Source organism: Dendropsophus ebraccatus, chromosome 2 (assembly GCF_027789765.1).
Source record: "Dendropsophus ebraccatus isolate aDenEbr1 chromosome 2, aDenEbr1.pat, whole genome shotgun sequence".
In the NCBI taxonomy this organism is placed as follows: Eukaryota; Metazoa; Chordata; class Amphibia; order Anura; family Hylidae; genus Dendropsophus; species Dendropsophus ebraccatus.
The window spans coordinates 19934001-19961514 of record NC_091455.1 but is presented as its reverse complement, the minus strand read 5'-3'; the positions used below and the strand labels follow the sequence as shown (position 1 = coordinate 19961514).

Genomic DNA, 27514 nt, shown 5'->3' with positions numbered 1-27514 from the left:
TGTGTGTGCTATGGCTGCAGCAGGCTGTGTGTGTGTGTGTGTGCAGTGTCCCAGAACATGCAGACTACTACTCCTATTATGCTCATTTCTATTGCTGTGTCAATCCCTGTTCTGGTAATTGTTTGCACTGCAACTGCTGCTAGTATTCCCCTGGTATTCTCTGGTTATGTGTATTCTCATGCATATTCATATATATTCCTGTGTATTATTACCTTGTACAGTGGTATGCAAGGCTGATGATCACGTGACCGTGCCAGTGCCCTGTAACCATGGTTCCTCCAATGGCCAACTAGCTCTGGCCAGGGGCAACCATGTGACCTCCCACTTCCTCCTAACAAGTGAGTCTTCCCCCTGCTTCCAAGCAAGGAGGATGTGTGTCGTCCCTCTCCTACCTCAGAGGAGTTGGTCTTCTTCTCTGCAGCTCCCACTTCACCACTAGAAGTGTGGATCAGGTGCTCTGCTGTATTCAAGTCTTCGGCTGTATCTGCCTGCTCAAGTGTCCGGAGTTCCTTCTCTTATCTGGGTGTCATTCCGTTATCTCTCCTCATCGCTGCAAGGATTCACAGCAAGTATTACTCTCAAGCTAATCCACCCAGCAACGCTATTTCTCTCATACTCCTACTCCCATCATCCGGCACGTATTCTCACAGCCTATGCAGCACCACTCCTGCTTTATTTGTCAAAGCCTGCTATATACCCGGTTGCATCCGGACAGAACTGTTGCTACTAGTTACCTCATCTATAATAAAACCGCTGTTACTGAACCCTGGCATTGGTGTCCACTAACTGGTGCCCTGTCTAAGTGCAGCGAGGAATCGCATGCCCATCATCACCCGCAGATTCCACAGACCGGCCCTACAGCTGTGCCGCCCTCAGGCCTATACCGTGACAAGTATAACCCCTGCAGCTGCCCCGGTCATTGCCCGCTCATAACATCAGCACTGCGGAAGTGGCCCCCAGGGGCCAGGGCATCGCATGTGTGTGTATGCTATGGTTGCAGCAGGCTGTGTGTGTGTGCGTGCGCTATGGCTGCAGCAGGCTGTGTTTGTGTGCTGTGGCTGCAGCAGGCTGTGTGTGTGTATGCTATGGTTGCAGCAGGCTGTGTGTGTGCTATGGCTGCAGCAGGGTGTATGTGTGTGCTATGGCTGCAGCAGGCTGTGTGTGTGTATGCTATGGTTGCAGCAGGCTGTGTGTGTGCTATGGCTGCAGCAGGGTGTATGTGTGTGCTATGGCTGCAGCAGGCTGTTTGCGTGTGTCTTTGTGAGCAGTTGGAGCTGCGGCTTACCAACTCCACAGCCCTGTGACAGATTTTGCACTGTGGTCCTCCTGCTTCAAGGTATGGATTATTAAAAAAAAACTACATCTATGGTTGTTAAAAGGGCAGACTTACATATATGTGCAACCTGTGCTGTACACCAGGCTCAGAGCTATAGATGCAGTATCCCAGAGCCCATGTGCCACAGCTGTTTCAGTATGTATATGTAGGTCAGCACTGAAGGTAAATGTTATTGGGTAGTCTGTAGATGGTAAAGGTAGTAAAGGTAGATGTCACTCTAGTGAAGGGAACTATACAAAACTATACTATAGAAAAGGGTTAATGGCACACACTTCTCCTTTCTGCCATCACAAGGGGTGGGGGAGGGAGGAGGCATGCCTGCTGCAGCTCAGACTGGCCTCTGTGATTCTTAAAGTGTCACTGTCGTTTAATTTTTTTTCGCAGAAATCAATAATAAAGGCAATTTTAAGAAATTTTGTAATTGGGTTTCTTAGCCGAAAAATGCATTTTTATCATGACAAAACAGTTTGAAGCTCTACCCCCGTCTCATGATTTTCTATGGAGAGGGGAGGGGTGGAGGGAGATGAGGCATTAAAACAGGACAACAAAGAGCTAATTTACAGCTACATCACCGGCTATCTCCTCTGAGGTCAGCACTGACCTCTCTGACCTCTGAATACCGTCTTTCACACAGTTCCTGCTGTGTAATGCTTTGTTCTCTGCTGGTCACTAATCTCCCTCCTCCCCCCTCCCCTCTCCATAGATTACACAGGGCCCGACTGATGTAAGACAGTCGAGATTTCCTGGTAATGAGCAGTGAATGAGAGAGAGGGGGGGGGGGGACCAGGGGAAAGTCTTTTTGAATGCAGATAAAGGCAGATTTGCCTAATAAACCCAGTTACAAAGTTTCTTAAAATCACCTGGACTATTGATTTCTGCAAAAAAATAACAAACAAAAAACAACAGTGACACTTTGACCCCTTAAAGACAGAGCCAATTTTGATTTTTGCGTTTTCGGTTTTTCCTCCTTGTGTTTAAAAGGCCATAGCACTTGCATTTTTCCACCTAGAAACCCACATGAGCCCTTATTCTTTGCGTCACTGTGCGTCGCTGAATTTTTGCATAACGTACACTGCGAAACCAGAAAAAAAATTTAAAGTATGGTGAAATTGAAAAAAAAAACGCATTTTGTTTGTTTGGGGGAAATGTGTTTTTACGCCATTCGCCCTGGGGTAAAACTGACTTGTTATATATGTTCCTCAAGTCGTTACAATTACAACGATATATAACATGTATAACTTATATTGTATCGGATGGCCTGTAAAAAATTCAAACCATTGTCAACAAATATATGTCACCTAAAATCGCTCCCTTCCCAGGCTTATAGCGCTTTTATCCTTTGGTCTATGGGGCTGTGTCTGGTGTCATGTTTTGCGCCATGATGTTTACTTTGTATCGGTACCTTGATTGCGCATATACGACTTTTTGATCGCTTTTTATTACAATTTTTCTGGATTTGATGCGACCAAAAATGTGCAATTTTGCACTTTGGCATTTTTTTGCGCTGACGCCGTTTACCGTGCGAGATCAGTAATGTGATTAATTAATAGTTCGGGCGATTACGCACGCGACGATAGCAAACATGTTTATTTATTTGTTTACTTTTATTTAAAACCTGGGAAAAGTGGGGTGATTCAGACTTTTATTAGGGGAGGGGGCTTTTTTATTGACAACAACACTTTATTTTATTTTTTTTACACATATACTAGAAGCCCCCCTGGGGTTAGGGTTATTCCCTCTGGGGTAAGGGTTAGTCCCCCTGGGGTTAGGGTTATTCCCCCTGGGGTTAGTGTTATTCCCCCCTGGGGCTAGGGTTATTCCCCCTGGGGTTAGGGTTATTCCCCCTGGGGTTAGTGTTATTCCCCCCTGGGGCTAGGGTTATTCCCCCTGGGGTTAGGGTTATTCCCCCTGGGGTTAGGGTTATTTCCCCCTGGGGTTAGGGTTATTCCCCCCTGGGGCTAGGGTTATTCCCCCTGGGGTTAGGGTTATTCCCCCTGGGGTTAGTGTTATTCCCCCCTGGGGCTAGGGTTATTCCCCCTGGGGTTAGGGTTATTCCCCCTGGGGTTAGGGTTATTCCCCCTGGGGTTAGGGTTATTCCCCCTGGGGTTAGGGTTATTTCCCCCTGGGGTTAGGGTTATTCCCCCCTGGGGTTAGGGTTATTCCCCCTGGGGTTAGGGTTTTTCCCCCTGGGGTTAGGGTTATTCCCCCTGAGGTTAGTGTTTTTCCCCCCTGGGGCTAGGGTTATTCCCCCTGGGGTTAGGGTTATTCCCCCCTGGGGTTAGGGTTATTCCCCCTGGGGTTAGGGTTATTCCCCCCTGGGGTTAGGGTTATTCCCCCTGGGGGACTTCTAGTATATATACTTTGATCTCTCATTGAGATCTTTGCTGTAAAGATATAATGCAAAGATCAATGAGATCGGCACTCGTTTGCTTTCGGCTGCTGCAGCCGAATACAAACGAGTGCCGAGCTGGGGACGGCGCCATCTTGGAGCGGTCCCCGGACGGCTTCAGTTACGATAACATCTCGGGGGAGCGATCTCCTCCACTAGACACCAGGGAACAGCTGAATATGGTAATCGGATGCAGCTGTCATGTTTGACAGCTGCATCTGATTACTGTATTAGCGGGCACAGCGATCGGACCGTGCCCGCTAATGCCTGCGGTCCCGGCCTACAAGCGGCACCCGCGACCCCGCTCTGAACGTCCTTAACGGCAAAAGGGAGTAAATATACGCCCTTTGTCGGCTCGGCGATCGGACCGTGCCCGCTAATACAGTAATCAGATGCAGCCAGGGGTGGATTAACTTTACCATAGGCCCCGGGTTGTTCACCAGGCCTGGGCCCCCCCACCCCACTGTAACTATGGCAGCACTAGCCTGGCGTTCATAGTACAGGACAGATAATGTCATGATGTCCAGATTTGTACAAAATTGACATAAAAAAACTGTGATTTTTTGTAAATCATGGCGGAAGTGTAGCCAGGAGACAGTACACCACTGAAAGTATAAGTCTTTTTGGGTGGTCATGGGCCCCCCAGGAGCTCAGGGCCCCGGGCTGCCGCCCAAAACGCCTAGTGGCAGAGATCGTTGTTGTCCCGGAGGAGCGATCTCCGTGACTGATGCCGGCCGGGGACCACTCCAAGATGGCGCCGTCCCCGGCTCGGCACTCGTTTGTTATCGGCTGCAGCAGCCGAAAGCAAACGAGTGCCGATCTCATTGATCTTTGCTGTATATCTATACAGCAAAGATCTCAATGAGAGATCAAAGTGTATATATACTAGAAGTCCCCTAGGGGGAATAACCCTAACCCCAGGGGGAATAACCCTATCCCCAGGGGGAATAACACTAACCCCAGGGGGGAATAACCCTATCCCCAGGGGGAATAACACTAACCCCAGGGGGGATAACCCTAACCCCAAGGGGAATAACCCTAACCCCAGGGGGGGATAACCCTAACCCCAGGGGCAATAACCCTAACCCCAGGGGGAATAACCCTAACCCCAGGGGGGAATAACCCTAGCCCCAGGGGGGAATAACCCTAACCCCAGGGGGAATAACCCTAACCCCAGGGGGAATAACCCTAACCCCAGGGGGGAATAACCCTAACCCCAGGGGGAATAACCCTAACCCCAGGGGGGAATAACCCTAACCCCAGGGGGCTTCTAGTATAAGTGTAAAAAAAATAAAAAAAAGTGTTCTTGTCAATAAAAAGCCCCCTCCCCTAAAAAAAAGTTTGAATCACCCCCTTTTCCCAGGTTATATATAAAAATAAATAAATAAACATGTTTGCTATCGCCACGTGCGTAATCGCCCGAACTATTAATCACATTCCTGATCTCGCACGGTAAACGGCGTCAACGCAAAAAAATCATGCAAAACAAGTCAGTTTTACCCTAGGGCGAATGGCGTAAAAACACATACCACCCCCCAAATAAACAAAATGCGTTTTTTTTTTTTCAGTTTCACCACACATTTATTTTTTTTCTGGTTTCGCAGTGTACTTTATGCAAAAATTCAGCTGTCATTGCAAAGTACAATTAGTGGCGCAAAAAATAAGGGCTCATGTGGGTTTCTAGGTGGAAAAATGCAAGTGCTATGGCCTTTTAAACACAAGGAGGAAAAAACAAAAACGCAAAAATCGAAAATTGGCTCTGTCTTTAAGGGGTTAAGCTTTGAAGGAAAACATGATTTTATGACTTTGCACATGTCTCCCACTTAGCTGTATGCCCACGTCTGAAGCTGAGCCTGATATAAAACTAACAGATTTACCAAGAATTACTTCCACTACTTATCAGCCGCTGTATGTCCTGCAGGAAGTGGTGTATTCTTTCCAATCTGACACAGTGCCCTCTGCTGCCACCTCTGTCCATGTCAGGAACTGTCCAGAGCGGTAGCAAATCTCCATAGAAACCTCTCCTGCTCTCCAGACTGGAAAGAATACACCACTTCCTGCAGGACATACAGCAGCTGGTAAGTACTGTGAGACTTATTTTTTTTTTATGTAAGTAAGTTACGAATCTCTGCTACTTTCTGGCACCAGTTGAAAAAAAAAAAAAAAAGATTGGTGAACATCCCCTTTAAGTCCACTATATTGAATCTCAGTGTATAATATGTGTTCCTCGCTATAGGTGTCCTCTAGCTATATCTATCGCCCTATAACCCTGTAAGAGACACCAAACTATTTACATTTTTTTACATGTTTACCTAAAGCGTAATGGCTTATAAATCTACAATTAGTATGAGGGATTAGAGTCTGGGAGCAGGGGAGCTGATGTGTTTAAACAACCGCACCCTGTGCAACCACACAGGTTCTTATAGTCGGCGGCGGTGGCAGCGGCAGAGCTCACATGTCCTCAGCAGCTGGCTGATACCGGGAACATGAGACCTGCTCACCGCACATAATAATGGACTTCATCAAGAAGGACAAGGGGAAGGGAGAGGAGAAGACACCCAAGCCAAAGTAACGTATCCGCAACTAATAGCATAGCAATAACCCAGAATATACATGGCAATCAGAACTGTGTGCAACCATGTAGAGATGTAGCAGAGCTGAGTTTGTCACATGTTTGGCAGAAGGGACGATTAACGATTATCTGTTTGATGGGTTATGTTGCTAAGTTTGAACCCAGTAAGAGATAAGGATCTGGTACATTGCATTTCAGATATCCAATCCCTTTGTTTTATGGGAGATAAGCTGCTGCCAGAGGTACCTTTACTCCATGGAGAAGGCATGCACACTTAGATGAGCTGAGCGAGCACATATATTTTTTGTATTATTTGTATTCTCTTATAATGATTGTATTTAGATGTTGTAGTATTTGACACTGTAGAGACAGAGCTACAGATGGATGAAGAAGGGATAAAAGCAAATGGTAGTATTCTTAAAGGGGGTCATCTCACTATAGTCTGTATATCATCCTCTTGCTCCCAGCACCCTTATAGGAATTTTGATGGGTTAAAGGGGTTATCCTGCACTACAAAAACATGGTCACTTTCTTCCATAGAGAGCACTACTTTTGTCTTCAGTTCAGGTGCAGTTTGCTCCATTCACTTCAATGGAACTATGTTGCAAACACCCCAATGAAATGGAGACAAGAGCGGTGCTGTCTCTGGAAGAAAGTGGCCATGTTTTTGGAGCGCTGGATAACCCCTATAAGCACTCAGAGGAAGATAATACATAGAAAGCCCTGAGAGCTGCTACAACGCCTGTCTGGGCTCTATGTGATTCTCTGTTTTTATATGGAATCCTCTGAGCAAAATTGATCCCGGCCGCTTTGTGTTTGGAGTTGGTGTTAGTAACGGTCATCAAATTCCGCAGGGCCGTTAATACATGACATCATAGCAATTAGTGATGACCTTGTGTATCCAGAATCATTGGTAAATGGTGGATTCACAAAAATCAATGTTCCCGCTGTCTACATATTATAAAGGAGGGATCATATACTTACCTGGCACAGGATACCACCATATACTACTTAATTTCTGACACTGGATGTTTCAGCGATGATGCCTCTTCTTAAAGAAGAACTCTGGCAAACAAAAATTCTTTCAAATCAACTGGTGTCAGAAAGTTATATAGGTTTGTAATTTACTTCTATTAAACAATCTCCAGTCTTCCAGTACTTATCAGCTGCTGTATGTCCTGCAGGAAGTGGTGTATTCTCTCCAGTCTGACACACTGCTCTCTGCTGCCACCTCTGTCCATGTCAGGAACTGTCCAGAGAAGCAGCAAATCCCCATAGAAAACCTCTCCTGCTCTGGACAGTTCCTGACATGGACAGAGGTGGCAGCAGAAAGAACTGTGTCAGACTGGAAAGAATACACCATTTCCTGTAGGACATACAGCAGCTGATAAGTACTGGAAGACTGGAGATTGTTTAATAGAAGTAAATTACAAACCTGTATAACTTTCCGACACCAGTTGATTTGAAAGATTTTTTTTTTACTGGAGTACTCATGAAACCCTATCCAGTATTTCATTTATTCGCGTATGTCTTTTCCATCTATGTAGTAATAAGGGCTTACTGTTTGGAGTTGTGTTTTAAGGGTACGTTCACACTTACCGGATCCGCAGATGATTTCATTTAAATAACTCAACACAGCATCAAATCTGCTGCGGATCTGCTGTGGATCCGGTAAGTGTGAACTTACCCTTTAAGGGATATTTTGACAAATAGAAAATGTTTTGCAGTGTACTTTCCGTTCGTTGATCTCCTACTTCAGTTGCTCAGTCTTAGGGCCCTATACCACCAGACGATTATCGTTCGCATAATCGTTAACGATTAACGATCTCAAACGACCGCTATTGTGAAAGACCTGAAAACGTTCACGCATTTCCATGGAATGATAATCGTTACTTATGATCGTATTTGCGATAGTTTTTTCTTTGCTATTTCTTCGCCGTTGCGTTCGTATCTACTGTGAACGACCAAACAAAGTCTTATTCAATGCGAACGATTTGCGAATGAGCAACGATAAAAATAGGTCCAGGTCTTATAAAGCGATCAACGATTTCTCGTTCGGTCGTTAATCGTTAACTGCTATTCAACCGAACGATTATCGTTTAGATTCGAACGATTTAACGATAATCTGAACGATAATCGCCCGGTGGAATAGGCCCCTTAGGTCTGTAGCTACGGACATGGTTTACGACTATTCAAGGGATCCGGCCTCTTATGAACATCACTTATGGTCGAGAGCGATAACTCAAATTCAGATTATTCATATTTAATATTAATGATGGAAATCTGTGGTAGAACATTGTGGAGATGGAGAATGAATATAGATAGGAAAGAACATTGTGTGGAGAACTGGCTGCACTGAATGGTATAAATTCTCAGAATAATGGATATAGGCCGGGATAGCTTGGCGGTAATGACAGAGCCCATTGTTATTAATACTTGCATCATGATCCATGGGGTGATTTGGGATTTGGCTTGCAGTTAGTTCAGGACACTTGAATTCAGTCTTTGCCAAAGGGAGGCCTTAGGGTCCAATTACACGGGATGATTTTTGTGCGAATTATCGTTATATCGTTCCAATTTAAACTATAATTGTTTGATGTAAATGCAGGCAACGATCAAATGACTAGTGGGAAATTGTTCATCGTTCGTTTGGTGCTGACACCAAAATCATTGTTAATCGTTCGCTGTAATTTCACATTTGTTTACTGTAGGGGTCCTATTGTGGTGACCCCCGCGGTGCTATGGCAGAGGTACGGCCCGTCACTTGCCAGATGGTAGAGTGTGATGGCAGCTCTATGGTGGTTGGCCAAGATACAGCCGGGCCCGATGATGTTATGTTGTGACTCCAGTGCCGGTTGGGCACATAGGTATGGTGGGACACCTGCTTTTATTTTAAAGGGCCGGATACACCTTGTTCCCCTGTGGTCAGTGACTTGCCGGGCTGTTGTCACGGTGGTCCGGAGGGGAGCAATGACCCACCTGGACTATTAGCACTGCCACCCACAGAAAGAGGAAATGACCCAAGGAATGGTCGTGTGCTGTGTTGGTGCGGGGCGAGGAATCACAGAGTCACTTTATCATAAACAAGATCTGCTTTACTTGGAAAACACTGGTGTACAGCAAATCATACAGCTTTGCCTTGAAAGGATACTTCACACTTAATAAGACACTTGATAAGTTAGGATCCAGATCTGTAGTGAGCGGATAGGGAGTAGTACAGTCGTGCGGACTGAGAGTACAGAATCAGAAGAGTGGAGAGGAGGATGTTGCGAGAGTCCCAACCCAATTAGTTCTGTGCTCTTCCGGGATGTTGGAGAATGAGGTAGAAGAATACTTGAGAAGAAGGCGGCGGCGGGGGTGGCGATCGGAGCAGCGGGGGTGGCGATCGGGGCGGCGGGGGTGGTGGTCCGGGTGGCGGGGGTGGCGATCGAGCTGGCGGATGAGCGGGGGGCCGGGCTGCGGGCGGCCGGGCGGCCGGACTTTCTCGCGACGACTGTTTACACGGAACGATCGGCAAATTTTTTACGAACGACGATTTAAGAACAAGTTAAAAGATCAAAATGAACGATTTTTTGCTTGTCGTTCGATCGTTCGCTGCGTTTACACGTACAATTATCGTTCGAATTCAATCGTTATCGTGCAAATTCGCACGATAATCGTTTTGTGTAAATGCAGCATAAGAGTCCATTTACACAGAAAGATTATCTGACAGATTATCTGCCAAAGATTTAAAACCAAAGCCAGGAACAGACTAAAAACAGAGATCAGGTCATAAAGGAAAGCCTGAGATTTCTCCTCTTTTCCAATCCATTCCTGGCTTTGGCTTCAAATCTTTGGCAAATAATCTGTCAGATAATCTTTCTGTGTAAATGGACCCTAATATAGTAATCTCGTTTGCGATAGTTAATCGTTAAAAATAACTTCATCTAATTGGGCCCTAAGGGCTCTTCTACTCAGAACAATTATTGTGTGGAAAATCGTTATATCGTTTAAATTTAAATGATAATCGTCCTGTGTAATTGCAGGCATTGATCGAAAAATCGTTTGTGTGTTGTCGATCGTTAATTTAAATCTGACCCTAAAATTATTGTTAATCTTACATTGTATTTCCGCATTTCTTCACTAATTGTTCAGTGTAATTGCACATTGTTCCTTCTTTTGCTGGGATCAGATGGAGTAATGCTACGTTTACACGAAACGATAATTCGCCCGATCGGATGATTAACGGTGTTGGAGTAACGATTTTTTTTTCAGAACGATCAGCGTTTAGACGGTACGCTATATCGTATGGAAAATTCGTTTTACGATTGCTTAAGCCTATCTCACACATTGGTTAAATCGGCGAACGACATTTCACACGGAACGATCTGCGAATTTTTTGCGAACATTCAACGACGATTTGAGAAGTTGTTGAAATATCAAAATGAACGATTTCTCGCTCGTCGTTTGATCGTTTTCTGCGTTTACACGTACGATTATCGTTTGAATTCGCACGGTAATTGTTCCGTGTAAATGCAGCATAAGTGATTGTAGTAACGACTATCGCTCTGTGTAATATGGGAAACGATGTAGAAGTAACAATGTGTTTTTTATCAGCATCAATCAGCATTTAGACGGTACGATATATCGTTTGAAAAATTCGTTATTGCGATCGTTTTAAGATTGCTTAAGCCCATCTCACACATAGGGTGAATCGGTGAAAGACTGTTTACACGAAACGATTTGAGAACATGTTGGAAGATCAGAATGAACGATTTCTCGCTCGTCGCTTGATTGTTCGCTGTTTTTACACGAGCCGATTATTGCTCAAATTCCATCGTTATCGTGAAAATTCAAACGATAATCAATCAGTGTAAACGCACCATCACTACATCTGAAAAAGTTTCAGTAAACAAAGCTCAGGATTTGGGTTGGGCATGAGTAATGGTTAAAGGGAAAGCGTCACCTAAATTTTCTTTTACGGATTAGAGTCAGATACTATAACTTGTTCTATTATTATTTATGTTTCTATTTTCTGACTTAAATTTTTTTCATTTTATTTTTTATTCATTGTTATGGGGTCGCCCATATTGCCTGGGCTGTTCTTGAGGGTACAAACTCACACACCGTATACGCAGCTTATTTACTGCTGCGATACGCAGCAAATACGCAACAAATACGCAACAAATACGCAGCAGATTAGATCTAAATAACTGAACACAGCATCAAATCTGCACCACCAAATCTGCTTCAAATCAGCTGCGTTTTTGCTGCGTATCTGCTGCGTATACGGTGTGTGGGTTTGTACCCTTACAGCATTTAATGACATGCTTTACAACAAGACTCATGGACATAGATGACAATAGACAGACTCTGTCCTCTTGAGATGAGTGTGAAACATTACTGAGCGCGCTCTGTGACCTATGCAGAGGTCATTCCACAGGGAGCTGCTATTGTCTCCACCATCTACTGGTGTCACATGACGCTGCAATGCTGTACAGATCACTTTACAGCAGCCTCCTCTTATCACCACAGACACAACAGGAAGTCTCAGCTTAGTCATAGCCCCAGTGGTGAGAATGAAAACTGCAAGATCTCAGGATTATTTTATAATATAGATAGAAAAATGGAAAATTTTAAAAAAATGTCACCATTTTTAAAAAAAAAAAATATATGTCTAACTTGTGTAAGGCTGGGTCTCCCGTTTGTTCTATTTGACAACTTTTTGTAAGTAATGGGATGTAGAAAGTGCTGTTATTTATATTGCAACAGTGGCTACCCAAGCTGCAGACCCCCTTTGTCCAGTCCTCTGCCCATATGACCCCTTTCACCCTATATGAACAGTGCACGTCTATGTCACCTAACAATCTGGCCGCATCCTTTATGGATCTAGAGGTACGGTAGAATCAGTCATTAGATTGATAGCAACTTTATTTTTTGGCCTCCACTAATGTGAATGGTCATTGCATTGTTCATCCCTGTCTATACTTTTTGGGTGCACCTACCTCATCTGATGGGAACCTTCCTGACCTATCACCTTCTCCACTAACCAAAATGTCACCCCTTTCAGGAGTTCCCCATTACTCATAAGGGATGTATGTCTTCTCTCTTTACACACGTCAATAAATTCCACCGTACGCCATGTCTCCCAGCTGTCACCAGAATGTACTCTTATCTCCTGTGTTTGATGCCCATGCAGGGCTGAAAGCGGACACCGTCTGTGTACTCTCTGCAGTGGAGATCGTGAGGCCGAAGTTAATATTTGATTCTATGGGAGGGAGCGAGTGACAATAATGACAGATCGCTGAGTAACCTGCTAATCAGATAATGTTATATATCCTGTCGTTTCCTTGTTGGCATTATAGACTGCGGGGGTGTTTGTTAGGCCTCAGGGTATGTTCACACTTACCGGATCCGCAGCTGATTTCATTTAAATAACTGAACACAGCATCAAATCTGCAGCATCAAATCCGTTGCGGATCTGCTGCGGATCCGCAGCAGATCTGCAGCAGATTCGCAGCAGATTTGATGGTGCAGATTTGATGCTGTGTTCAGTTAATTAAAAAAAATTTGCTGCGGATCCGCAGCAGAAAACCGGCTGCGGATCCGGTAAGTGTGAACGTACCCTTAGGGTGCGTTAACACCTACAGGATCCGCAGCAGATCTGCAGCAGATTTGATGGTGCAGATTTGATGCTGTGTTCAGTTATTTAAATTAAATCCGCTGCGGATCCGCAGCAGAAAATCGGCTAGGGGTCCGGTAGGTGTGAACGTACCCTCAGGCAGAGAAGACTATATTTGTGTGCTGGTGACTATGTAACAGAGAAAGCCCCTTCAATCTAACCACCTAGATGCCGGAGTCACCACTGACCTTTGTATCTAAGGGGTCATTGCTATGAGAGTCCGGCTGTATATTACTGTGGATGATGCAGGTGCTATAATGTTCAGTATAGATGAGGTATACTAATGGTACTGTCATCAAGAGCATACTGGCTGTCATCATATGGTTATGCTGTTTGTGTACTGCATAGCAGCACTATTCATTGGTGCAGTATGGCAGTATTTTATTTGGATTCTATGGTGGGAGTAGTAATGTGTATAGTATGGCGGTATTATTTATTTGCACTTGATGGTGACATTAGTTATGTGTATAGTATGGCAGTATTATTTATTTGCACTGTATGGTGATATCAGTTATGTGTATAGTATGGCGGTATTATTTATTTGCCCTGTATGGAGGCAGTAGTTATAATATTTACAGCATGGCGGCATTATTTATTTTTACTGTATGGAGGCAGTAGTTATGTGTATAGTATGGCGGCATTATTTATTTGCATTGTATGGTGGCAGTAGATATGTGTATAGTATATCGGTATTATTTATATTGTATGGTGGCAGTAGATATGTGATAGTATGGCGGTATTATTTATTTATACTGTATGGTGGCAGTAGTTATGTGTATAGTATGGCAGCATTATTTATTTGCACTGTATGGCGACAGTAGTTTTGTGTATAGTATGACGGCATTATTTATTTGCACTTTTATGGTGGGAGTAGTTATGTGTATAGTATGGTGGCATTATTTATTTGCACTGTATGGTGATATCAGTTATGTGTATAGTATGGCGGTATTATTTATTTGCACTGTATGGTGGCAGTAGTTATGTGTATAGTATGGCGGCATTATTTATTTGAACTGTATGGAGGCAGTAGTTATGTGTATAGTATGGCGGCATTATTTATTTGCACTGTATGGCGACAGTAGTTTTGTGTATAGTATGGCGGCATTATTTATATGCACTTTTATGGTGGGAGTAGTTATGTGTATAGTATGGTGGCATTATTTGCACTGTTTGGTGATATCAGTTATGTGTATAGTATGGCAGTATTATGTATTTGCATTGTATGGTGGCAGTAGTTATGTGTATAGTATGGCGGCATTATATATTTGCACTGTATGGTGGCAGTAGTTATGTGAATAGTATGGCGGCATTATTTATTTATACTGTATGGTGGCAATAGTTATGTGTACAGTATGGCGACATTATTTATTTGCACTACATGGTGGCAGTAGTTATAAGTATAATATGATAGTATTTTTTTATTAGTATTTGCACTGTATGGTGGGAGAAGTTATGTGTATAGTATGGCGGTATTATTTATTTATACTGTATGGTCATATTAGTTATGTGCATAGTATGGTGGCCTTATTTATTTGCACTGTATGGCGGGTGTAGGTGTCAATACACTTTTCATAACTCACACATAACTCGCAAAGACATCTCTCCATCAGGATATGGCGACCAGTAACTGGGATAGAGTCAGCAGACAAGAAAAGTATTTATCAGCACTAACCATAAAATTCACCTTTTTTTCCCAATATAAACACATAGCAGGACAGAGAGAACGCTCCTTCACCGGCCCGCGTCCGTTTCACACCCTCCGGCGCTTAGGCAAGGCATGACTATATAGACCACTTCAATACAGAATTTGCATAAAACCAATTTAAAACAACATCCCAATAGCTTGTAGGAATACACTGTAATCATTCCTATCGTTTAGTCCAAGACTACCAACTACTTCAGTCTCCATTATACAGCGGGCTTCCACTTGTAATCATTTCTGTGGATATCTCCCTTTCCCTTAGGTCTAACCCTCAAAACACCTGCACGTTTTAAACCCCTCTTATCCTATAATATGATATTCCTTCATATGGGTTATTAATCTAGGGCATCCTTTCCCTGTGGTCAGAGAGCGCATATATTCCTTATTCCTTACATGTCATTAACATATAGTTTTGCCAATATAGTAATAGGCAAAAAATCACAAATACAGTGGTACCTTGGTTTAAGAGTAACTTGGTTTAAGAGCGTTTTAGTTTAAGAGCTCACAGTTTTTCAAAATTGTGACTTGGTTTAAGAGCATTGCTTTGGTTTAAGAGCTGGAGGAGGGGCATGGCCTGCATAGCGTGGTCTACAGCCCTGTACTCTGACCCAGGAAGTCTCCTTCACCTTCCTAATCATAGCAGATCCACTTCAGGCTGGGGCTTACATCAGGGGACAGGACTGTGGAGGTAATCTCTGCATAGCTGTAACCCCTCTCTTCCCGGACAGAGAGTGCTGCTATACTGTGCTCACATATACCCTGCTCATTCCTTCATGCTCCCTGCAGTCTCTGTCAGCCCTTGTGTTTCCATCCTCTCCATTTCTGTCCAGTAACTTATAATATCACAGATTCTGCTGTTTCTGAATGTTTATTTCATTAGTTTTACATGTTATTCAGAATAATAGATATATATTTTTGGGGTGTGGAACCAATTGTCTGCATATCAGTGATTTCTTATGGGAAAATTTGCTTTGGTTTAAGAGTGGATTTGGATTACAAGCACGGTCCCGGAACGAATTATGCTCGTAATCCAAGGCACCACTGTACAACATTTTAATTTTGGCAAGTGATGAAGTCAGGTACCTCATATTAAGTCAGTCAATGTCTGTGTCAATCAGTCACTGTGTCAGTCAGTCAGTGCTAGTCAGTGTCTGGGTCAGTAATGTGTTTGTGTATGTTAATGGTGTCTCAAGTGATTGTGCATAGTGTGTGAATGTTGAGTGCATAGTGGATGGATGAGGGTCCTGCTGAGGGTCCTTTGACACGGGACGATTATTGTGCGAAAAATCGTTATATCGTTCGAATTTAAACAATAATTGTTCTGTGTAACTGCAGGCAACGATCGAAAAATCGTTTGTGTGTCATTTATGGTTGATTTAGATCTGAACCTAAAATTATTGTTTATCATTCACTAATCGTTCGCTGTAATTCCACATTCGTTCGCTCAAGTTCTGCATTTTTTCACTAATTGTTCAGTGTAATTGCACATTGTCCATTGTTTTGCTGGGAACAGATGGAGCAAACGATCTTAGTAACGATCACAATAACGATAGTAGTAACGATTGTAACTAACGATTATTGTTCTGTGTAATATGGTGAATGATTTCAGGTTAAAGGGGAACTCCGGATAAGAAAAACTTGTTTTCTATTAAAAGTACATTAAAAGTTATATAGATGTGTCTATATAATGTATTACCATATCTGTGCGGTTCTGCCACACTGGTAGCTGATAGAAATCCAGGAAGTGAAAAAAAAATGGCCTCTGTGCCAATCCACATTGTCTCCTGCTCCCACTGCGGTCCCACCTTAGGAGACAAATCTTCCATGCCTCTGTCTCACATTGTGTGTGTTTGCTGAGCACAGGCTGATGATGCAGAGAGGGCGTGATTCACCATCTCTGACTGGCCAGAAGCAGGTGTTTCAGCTTCGCTGATTGTGCAAAAGTCTACAGTCACACATGTTGGAGCGTCATTGCAGTACTGCAGCATCTGCACAAAAATGATGCAGTAACACAATTAGATAATGCTAAACAGCAGAGAGGATAAGAGTCGGCACTGCCAATCCCACCTGCACAAAAAACAAGGCATAAACAGTATATCCCATGTAAGATAATGTCGGATAAACTCCTTTTTGTGGGAATCAACTTCAAAGATAAAAGATGCTTGATCATATGTGCGTGGAGATGAAAAGAAAAAAAAAAATAATTTAAAAAGTTCTTTGCTTTATTCCAATATCAGCATTACAGGTAGAGAATACAGCGTGCTGTGCGGGTGGGACCACAATGAAATGATAAAGTACTGCAACTAATTCAGTAACACAATGAAACTGCAATGTGTGAACACAGCCTAGATGTTCTGCAACAGCTTTGGGCGGGGAATAGGCAGGTTGGGGGGCTGTGATGGAACAGCTGAGGGAAAGCATTGCATTCTGGAACCTGTAGTACTGAGTAGATCTGCTCAACCAGGAAATACAGAAACACAAAACACAACAAAACCCCCCCCAAACAAATGGATTTTTGGTAGTTTCAAAAACTGGGATAGATAGGTAAGTATTGTTATATGCTTCTGCAGAAGTTTCTTTTTTTTTTTTTTACCTCTACCCGGAGTTCCCCTTTAACGATAAACAATCTTGTTTGCGATCGTTTATCGTTAGTCGTTAAAAATCGCTCAGTGTAATAGGACCCTGAGGCTCTATCACCTAAGGGCGCGCAAAAACCCGGAGCCGGCCCTGGGTGCGCACAGGATTTATGTAAATGCCGGACATAATTATTGTCCCCAATGAGTCCAAATAAAAAATATCAATAGTAAATCACATACAGATTCTACAGATCAGGAACACACTCCCACCTTGTAATCTAATGTATACACTGCAGGACTTCACAGGGTTACACCTTGTAGGGTGATATAGGATACAGCTGAATAGTCACAATACAGATTTGTGCATGATCTATATACTTGCTGCATTCAGCCACTTTATCAGTAACACTTCATTCTCCACAATCTCTCTCCTATCGTACAGGAACCTGTATGCCTCTGATCACACGCAAATCTGTGTTGTGAATTGTTTCCTATATTGCCCTACGAGGTGTAGGTATTGCTGTGTATATGCTGTATATCCACAGCGGAGAATGCTGGGTATACACAATGTGCAATATAAACATGGAGTCTGTGTCATGAATGTTGGGGGGCATGTATTGTCAGCTGATGTCCGGTCTGGGAAGGGGGGTTTCGGGAGGGAGGCGTGGCTGGCTGATCGGGCAACGAGCAGCCCTGTGCTGATGTCCGTGCGGGGGGGGGGGGGGCAGAGGTGCCAGGGGTTGCGGGGAAGGCGGGCTCTTAATCATCTGGACTCATGGGCACTTTCCTTCCTGATGTACATCAGGAAAGTGCCCGTGATTCCGGCGCTCCCATAGACTTCTATGGGGGCGTCCAGGCCGGAATTCCCGAAGGGTGTCCGTGACTAATTAAAGTGTATGGGTCCAGAAATCCGGATGTTTTTTCCGGACGTGTGAAGGGGACCTAACAGGAGACAAGGGTGGTGCTGTCTCCGGAAGAAAGTAGCCATGGTTTTGTAGAGCTGGATAACCCCTCTAATAGACCTATAGAGGGAGATTTATCAAACATGGTGTAAAGTGAAACTGGCTCAGTTGCCCCTAGCAACCAATCAGATTCCACCTTTCATTCCTTACAGACTCTTTGAAAAATGAAAGGTGGAATCTGATTGGTTGCTAGAGGCAACTGAGCCAATTTCACTTTACACCAGTTTGATAAATCCCCCCCCCCCCCCCATAGTTTATATCACAAACAGCACCACACCTGGTTACAGGCTGTGTGAGGTATTGCAGATTGTACTTGTATTCTTTTCTATGGTGCTGAACTGCATTGCCAGATATAACCCCAGGACATGTGTGGCGCTATTCCTGGAAATACTGCGGGACGCACATCCTCCATCCCGTTCAAAGAAGGGCAGTCAGGATCCCTGTTCTCATGGTCCTTGCGAATTGCTGATAAATTGTAATCTTGGGGTAACCCCTCTAAGGGCTGCTGTTCTCTTTTCCCTTTAAGGGCTGCTGTTCTCTTTTCCCTTTAAGGGCTGCCGTTCTCTTTTCTTTACATACATAGTATAAGCCTGGCCTATCACCCTGTGACATATCCACACGCAGCTTTCTAATGCAGTTATTAACCATATATACTTTTTAAAGCTGAAACGCGTTAAAACAATCCCTCGAAGAACATGGGAATTTTAGCCAGAGCATTTGTAGCTCAGCGGCCAGTGGGTGGCGCCATTACTCTAAAACAATGCAAAACACACAACGCTAAAGCTTCAGTTTCCCTTCTGCTCAGTGATTACCATAATCAATAGCAGTAACTCATGTGTCAGTGGGTTTTCCTGCCATCGGCTCAGATCCTGGTGCTGGAGATAAAGTTGCTGTATATTCTCCCTGAAAGTGAATTGGATTTATAATAAGAGATGAGTGCGGTCACAGCTGCAGCTGTATTTTTCATTATTTAATTTATACGACACCATTGAAATCAACAGAAGCTCCATAAATACACATGCAGAGAGCGCCTCCTGGTGGTGGCTGGCAATCTATGTGTTTATGGAAGAACTCTCTGCCTGGTGTTGTTTTAAGCGAGAATTTTGGGTGTCATAGTGTATATTACTATACAGGGCAATCATTGTCTATGAGGGGACTGCGACTAGCACTGTTTATAAATGTATACACAAAACGACGGTCCCAATTCTGCTAGGAGAGGTGTACTTTGCATGAACCTCACCCATAGTACCAGGTTTAGGGACTTCCAAGCATTTTTTCAGCATTCCCCCATAGTCTTGGAATGGACATCAAAGGGGTATTCCAAGGAGGAGAAGAGTCCCTTGCAGTATAAGGAGTGTCCTGAGCATGTGCAGCCAGCCCTCCATTCACTGTCATTATTCGCAGTGTGCCGTTCCATAGAGAATGACTGCAGCATTGGCTCATCCTTTTAGTCCGGAAGACTTTTCTCCTCCATTCTGGTGATCGGCAAAGGTCCCAGCAGTTAGACCATCACTGATCAGCTAGTTATCCCCTATCCGATAGACAGGGGATACCTTTAAATTGTGGAAATACCCCTTTAATTTTGTGGGTGTGGTCATAATGTGTAAGGGTGGGGTTTATACAGTTGTTCTGTTAATCTTAAAGGGGTATTCCAATCTCAATTAACTTGTAGGACTTGTCATGTTAAATATTTTTGCACTTATTTAGCACATTTAAGACTTTCTCCTAATATGTCCGTTCTTTCCCTTCCATTGTTGACACATTGTTATGTAGGTTACCAACCACCACTCTGCTCTAAAAGCAGTAGTTTGGCTGGTATATGTTACAGTTGATTAAACTTACAGTAAGATCGGGTTTGTACAAACCCAAACATTTGATTACGAGTGGCTGAAGAAGTTGGATCCAGCATTGAAAATATGGATACAGCTCGGCTCCTAGTACAGCCAGAGTGTACAACCAGTTGCGAGGAATGCACCGACGGTGTCCCTGGCGGCTCCTTCATTAGTTGTTGCCGCGGCTGGGGCTTCATCGCCCCCGGCTGATCAGCTCAGATGTTTGATATGAAGTTTGTGCTGACTGGTGGCTGTCACCACCAGTCAGCTTCTGCTGTATTGCGAGAATTGGAGTCTCAGCCCCAATCTTGTTATCTTGACCTTGATTGGTATTCTGGTTTCCTGACTTCTGACTTTGAACTTTTCTCTTGACTACGATTTTGTACTCAGTGTACCGTTTGTTGAAGACCTTGCTATCCTGACCACAAGTTTTGTGTTCGTACGTCTTGTCTACGTTTTGTGTCACACCTTTTGCAGGCCAGAGATTGTTGACCAGTTATTCGCTACCATCTAGGACAGTTGAGTTAATTAGGCAGGGACAGCGGGGTGGATGTCAGTGCAAGGGCATCACCTGACTTATGTCGTCCAGTCTCGTCTCTGACAGTAGATGTGTTTTTAGTTGGTTCTGTCAACAGATACACTTTAACTTGACCTACAAGTATAACTCTATTAGTTGAGATAGGAATACCACTTTAAGATGAGAAATCCCATTTAGGCTGTTTTCACACATGGCAATTCACACATAGTATTTTGATCAGTATTTTTAGCCAAGCCAAAAACACAATGTTTCCATTATAGTTTTTCTCTGGGTCTGACCAAAATTCTCTATGTGAACCCAACCCCCATCCATTCCTGTGATAGTCAAGGCACTTTCCTTCCTGACACTGATGCCGTCATATTCATATGCAGGAGGCCAATAATAACCAGGTAATCATGGACCTGGGAGAAAAAAAATCGATAAACCACAAGAAAGCGCAGCGTCTGTCATGTAACCATTAAAAGGGCAAATTAAACGATAAATCAATGTTGCATCTAAATGAAAAAATATACAGAAAATTGTTATTGTGTTGAAAGAACAAAAAAAGAGCTATCTCCAGGACATCCCCAACTAAAAATTTCATTTTGATGACAGATGTAGCATTCAAGTTGTTGTAATAAATGTTCTTGTTTTTCTTAGAAAAAGAAAAAAAAATAGATAAGCGAAATGAAAAAAGAGTCTCCAGTTAGGGTTCTCTATCGTGGCTCTGCAGTTTTATTAAAATTGACTGTCAAGGATTTGAAATGTGACCAGAATTACCAATCTTCATCATGTGATCAGCATTACCAGGCTTTATCATGTGATCAGCATTACCAGGCTTTATCATGTGTTCAGCATTACCAATCTTCATCATGTGATCAGCATTATTACCAGGCTTCATCATGTGGTCAGCATTACCAGGCTTCATCCTGTGATCGGCATTACCAGGCTTCATCCTGTGATCGGCATTACCAGGCTTCATCCTGTGATCGGCATTACCAGGCTTCATCATGTGATCGGCATTACCAGGCTTCATCATGTGATCGGCATTACCAGGCTTCATCATGTGATCAGCATTACCAGGCTTCATCATGTGATCAGCATTACCAGGCTTCATCATGTGATCAGCATTACCGGGCTTCATCATGTGATCAGCATTACCAGGCTTCATCATGTGATCAGCATTACCGGGCGTCATCACATCATTTATGACAAGAAAAACATCTATAATGGCATTGCTGATTACATGGCAAAGTCCAGCTAGTCAATGTAAGTAAAATTGGCCACATAATTAATTAGGCTCTAACTATGCAAACAAAGAAACCATGCATTGATGTTGTATGTTCTGTCTGCTTTAACCCTTTGAGGTCCAGGCCCAAAATGACCCAGTGGACCACACAAATTTTGATCTTTGCGCTTTCGTTTTTCCCTCCTCCCCTTCTAAGAGCTCCAGCACTTTCAGTTTTCTATCTACAGGCCATGTAAGTGCTTGTTTGTTACAGGAATAGTTGTACTGTGTAATGGCGTCTTTCATTTTACCATAACATGTATGACGGAATCCCAAATATATTATTTATGAAGATATAAATTGGTGAAATCGTAAAAAAAAAGAATGCAATATGGTAACGTTTGGGGGGTTCCTGTGTCTACGTAATGCACTATACGGTAAAAGCGACATGGTACCATTATTCTATAGGTCAGTCCGAACACAACCATATGCAGGTTACACAGATTCTCTAATGTTATATATGTATTTTTTAAATGAATCCTTTTTCTTTTGGCAATTAAATATTAATAAAGGGGGCCTATTGTGACGCTTATAACGGTTTTATTTTTTCACCTACAGGGCTGTATGGGGCGTCATTTTTTCCGCCATGATCTCTAGTTTTTATTAATACCATATTTGTGAAGATCGAACATTTTGATCACTTTTTATAAATTTTTTTTATATATAATGTAACATAAAATCGGTAATCCGCGCACTTTTTTCCCTCTTTTCGTCTACGCAGTTCACCGTTCGCAATGACGCTTGTTATATTTTAATAGATCGGACAATTACGCACGCTACGGTATATTATATGTTTATTTATTTATGTATTTTTATGTTTTCTTTATATAATGGAAAATGGGGGTGATTTAGACTTTTATTGGGGGAGGGGTTTTGGGGTTGTGTGTTGGTGTTTTTAACTTTTTTTTTAATACATTTTAAGTCCCTTTGGGGGACTTTTACATACACTAGTTTGATTGCAGACACTGATCATTGCTATGCCATAGGCACAGCATTGATCAGTGTTATCGGCGATCTGCTCATTGAGCCTGCCTGTGCAGGCTCAGTGACCACAGCGCCGATCGGACCGCACGGAGGCAGGTGAGAGACCTCCGGCGGTCCGTTTTAACGATCGGGACCCCCACAGTAACACTGCGGGGGTCCCGATCGGTAAGTGACAAGGGACTCCCCCTGTCACTTACACTTAAACGCCGCTCCCGCGCTGCGATCGCGGCGTTTAAGGAGTTAATGTCACGCTGCAGCATGTCATTAACGGTGAGGTGCCGGCTGCTGATTGCAGCCGGCCCCCACCTGCTATGAAACGCGATCTGCTCCGGAGCGCGCTTCATAGCTCAGGACGTACCGGTACGTCCAGGGTCGTCTGGGGACAGACTTCCAGGACGTACCGGTACGTCCTAGGTCGTCTAGGGGTTAATTGATATCTGTTCAGTAGTGCCACCATCTTGGTAAGCAGCCATGGTTTGACTTATCAGCTGCTGTATGTCCTGCAGGAAGTGGTGTATTCTTTCCATACTGACACAGTGCTCTCTGCTGCCACCTCTGTCCATGTTAGAAACTGTCCAGAGCAGGTGAGGTTTTCTATTATGCCTATATAATACATGTTACTATTAGAATAGACATTACACTGGGGTAAGCTGTCTGTGTCAGTAGTGCTGCAGACACCCCTGATATCTATATAATACATGTTAGCATTAGACTAGACCTTACCCAGGGGGAAGGAGCCAGTGTGACTAGTTCTGCAGCAGTGGCAAATTTACTGAGTAAATTTGGTGCAGGTACACATAATGTACCATCAGAAAACAGTGTGAAAAAACTGCTGTAAAGTGATCTGTACAGCATTGCAGCAACATGTGACAGAAGTAGATAGAAGAGACAACAGCAGCTCCCTGTGAAGTGACCTCTTCAAAGGTCACAGAGCGCGCTCAGTAATGCTTCACATTCATTATAAGTGGACAGACTCTCTCTATTGTAGTCTATGTCTATAAGTCTTGCTATAAAGCATGTAACTAAATGCTGTTAAAAACATCTCAGGCAAGATGGCAGCCCCCGTAACAATGTACAAAAAGCAGAATAAAAAAAATTACAGTCCGAAAATAAAAACAGATTCGAATAAAAGAACACACTTTAGTATCTGATGCTAATCAGTAAAAGAAAATTTAGGTGATACATTCCCTTTAAAGGGATAGTCTGGAGAAGAAAAAGTGTTATAAAATCAATTTGTATCAGAAAGTTATATTGATTTGTAATTTACTTCTATTTAAAAATCTCCAGTCTTGCAGTACTTATGAGCTGCTGTATGTCCTGCAGGAAGTGGTGTATTCTTTCCAGTCTGACACAGTGCTCTCTGCTGCCACCTCTGTCAATGTCAGGTGTTGTCCAGAGCCATACAGGTTTTCTACTGGATTTGCTCCTGCTCTGGACAATTCCTGACATGGACAGAGGTGGCAGCAGAGAGCACTGTGTCAGACTGGGAAGATACACCACTTCCTGCAGGACATAAAGCAGCTGATACATACTGGAAGAATTGAGATTTATCTGTAAACTTGCTGACAGTAGTTGATTCAAACACTTTTTTTTTTTTTTTTAAATATTCCTTTAATACCTGTACCTACAGTAGACGGAGAAGGAGTATCCCCACCCAACTTTTGTATGAATGGAACAGCCGGTCTCTGAAAAGATCATCCCAGCTGGTACTACAGTACCGACCGGATGATCTTTCGGGCCACAGAGTTCTCCCGCATCAGAACTTTCCACTGCACTCTATCGAGCGAGCGGCCGCAGCCACTTGCTCCATAGTGTGCACTGACATGGTTTTCTGCGTCCGCGACTCAATGAATAGCGGCCACAGAAAACCGACATGTCAGTTGTTTGCGGCGTCACGAGGGATACACATAGTATACGCTCCAGCCGGAATCCCATACACAGCAAAGCAACGTATATTCTCATAATAATCAAGGCTGTTGTATAATGGCCGTGATTTTATGAAAATATACGTTGTGTGAACATAGCCTTAAGGTGAATTTTGTCGGTTGTGTCCGATATAACATCTATGTGATGGACTGAGATCTTAGAGAGTCCCACCCTTCATTTACATGAGCTGAGTCATATTGCATTGGATCACGGATCACGTCACTGCTAGCGGCCAGGGCAGAACATTTTCCAAGGGAGTAAGATGATGGTTATGACCTGGTATATTGTGATGTGTGTTTGCAGATACATTATACTGGAGGTGTATAAATATTCCCTGTTATACGGGCCACCCATTGCTTATCCCATGGGACTGTTATCAGAGTGTGTGTCACAGTGCACACATCACTGCTGTAAAACCCCTGTACCTTCCCACAGGACGACATACTGTAGGAATGACGCCACGGCACCATATAACCTCCTTTATTCATTGACCATGGAAGACAACTATTTTTGCCATCTTATTATTTGGTGTGATGGACCTTCCACTGTACGGTGGTATTATGAAGGCACTATATGACACTATTATTTAGGGTGTATATACATGAGCGCCGTACTATTATTTACCATTATTCTATTATTTAGTATGTACACTGAACAGACAATAGCAGCTTCCTGTGGAATTGCCTCTTAAAAGGTCACAGACCATGCTCAGTAATGTCTCGCATTCATCCCAAGGGGACAGACTCTGTCTACTGTCCTCTATGTCCATGAGGCTTGCTGTAAAGCAGGTCACTAAATGCTGTTAAAACAGCCCCCATAACAATGTACAAATAGTGAAAGAAAAAAAAATTACAGTCCGAAAATAGAAACAGATTAGAATTAATGAAGTTTTGGTATCTGACTCTAATCAGTAAAAGAAAATTCAGGTGACACATTCCCTTTAAGTAAGTGACTTTCCCCAAGCCCTGGAGGTGCTGCCTTTTGCTGCTATCTCTTGTCAGCTGCATGTCCCCTATTACAAGAAGATGTGTGCAGCCAATGAGCGATCAGGTCAAAGTGACCCAATAAGCCAATGAATGAGCATTTCCTTCTTCATCATCTGATCCCTTGTCCTATTACACAGGGGGATATTGGCCTGTTCAGCTCATAATCACCTCGTGTAATGGGGCCCTAAGAAAAATTAAAGTATCACTGAATGGCGGCATATGTGTGAGCAATCTCCCATGGTTCCCTTATGCTTGGGAAAATTGCAACCAACCATACAAGAATGTATGATATAGTGGTCATTCACATTCATTGTCATCTATGTAATATATGGACAGGTGAGTATATAGCAATACTTACCAGTCCTCTGCTGTCACTCCCAGAGATGCACCTGAGTGTGGAACTATTAAAGCGAATGGGGTTGAGTTGCAATTCCAGATGCGACCAATGGACAATGGTGGCGCTGTTTCTGAAAAACAAAGCAGATCCTGGTAGGGACTTTAGTCCAGCTACGTCATCAATCATGTGCACAGAGTATCCCCAGCACTGTGCCAAAAACCACTTGACGGAGCTGCACAGTTCTCACATTAAGACACTCCACCTTCACTTATCTGCGGGGAGGGCATACACCCATTTCACAAACACTGAACATTCCCTGTTACCCGATACGAGCCGCCAGCTTACTGACTGTTCACCATGTGCTTTCCCAGAGATGGTGTAAGAAGTTTTGGTCTGGATTAAGATTTCTTATGACCTTCTGTCCCTGGTTGATAGACGTATAAACAAGAGGGCATCTGTACAGGGCTCCTCCAGGGGGCGCCATAGAGGGTGAATGGTAAAATAAGTGTCACTATAACATCATCCATTCTCATCATCCATCATCCATCCTTCAATCATTCACCATAATACACGGAATGAGAGTCATTAGTTATCGTACTCTGAAAGATTTGTAGACGATTCCAGCTATGGAACTCCTGTAAGAGTATCAGCCACAGTACCCCCATAACAGTGCCAAGCTCAGAGCCCCAAGTCAATACCGGCTGCAGTATATCTGTAATAGTAGGAGCATAGGAGCCCCATAACAATGTCAGTCACAGTTTCCACATAGCTGTAACAGCTGGAGTTATTGACCCACTGAACTGACACTAGTGATGGTGTAAGCCACACCAAGGAGCAGAGTCCAAGGGTCCACAGGTCTTCTCTTCTTGGCTGCCTGGGCCTTCATCCGACCGGAAGCATGCAACAGGATTAGCGTATCTGTTCCCAAATGGAAGCAACGTCTTTGACCAGTTCATCCACGACTGGTACCTCGGAAGATGTAGACAGAGACAACGGAAGACAATAAAGAATAGTGATGTGCCAGTAGAACTCGAGTCTAGATGGTTATGCTCTGCCCACGGAAGCAGACTTGACCAATTGTCTTGGTGGGTGAAGACAAAGTGACAGAGATAATTACCCAGGACCTTTACCTGGGTAAGGCAGATTACGGGGAGAGGGAACAAACCTGATACCCGACCTTACCCTCCCACCTTACCAATTCCCTTTGCCCCCCCAATAACGGACACCACGCTGAGTGACATTTGGAAAGTGCTGGCCACAGCAGCCTCTTTATTAAATAGAAAACGTAAATAACTTTGTAAACATTTATTATCATAACAACTTTATGATTGTATTTGTAAACATTAATAACCATAGCAACAATATGGGGCGGTAACGGATAGCCCAACCAAGCAGTACAAATGGCAAATATGCCATGTACTGCTGTCCCTTAAGCGGTAACCACCT

General features: G+C 43.4%; 1 protein-coding gene across 3 annotated transcripts in view; it reads left to right on the top strand.

The window, feature by feature from the left end:
* The first annotated feature begins 6163 nt into the window (after positions 1 to 6163).
* Positions 6164 to 27514, top strand: part of FER1L6 (fer-1 like family member 6) — a 103133-nt gene continuing 81782 nt past the window's right edge. For 2 of the 3 annotated variants that reach the window (XM_069957126.1, XM_069957125.1), the window contains exon 1: positions 6164 to 6293. In XM_069957126.1, coding sequence (XP_069813227.1) covers positions 6238 to 6293 — 56 coding nt within the window. In that variant the 5' untranslated portion in view covers positions 6164 to 6237. Of the gene's footprint in view, positions 6294 to 21797; positions 21817 to 27514 lie in introns of those variants that run through there. The other variant, XM_069957128.1, reaches the window with a different exon arrangement.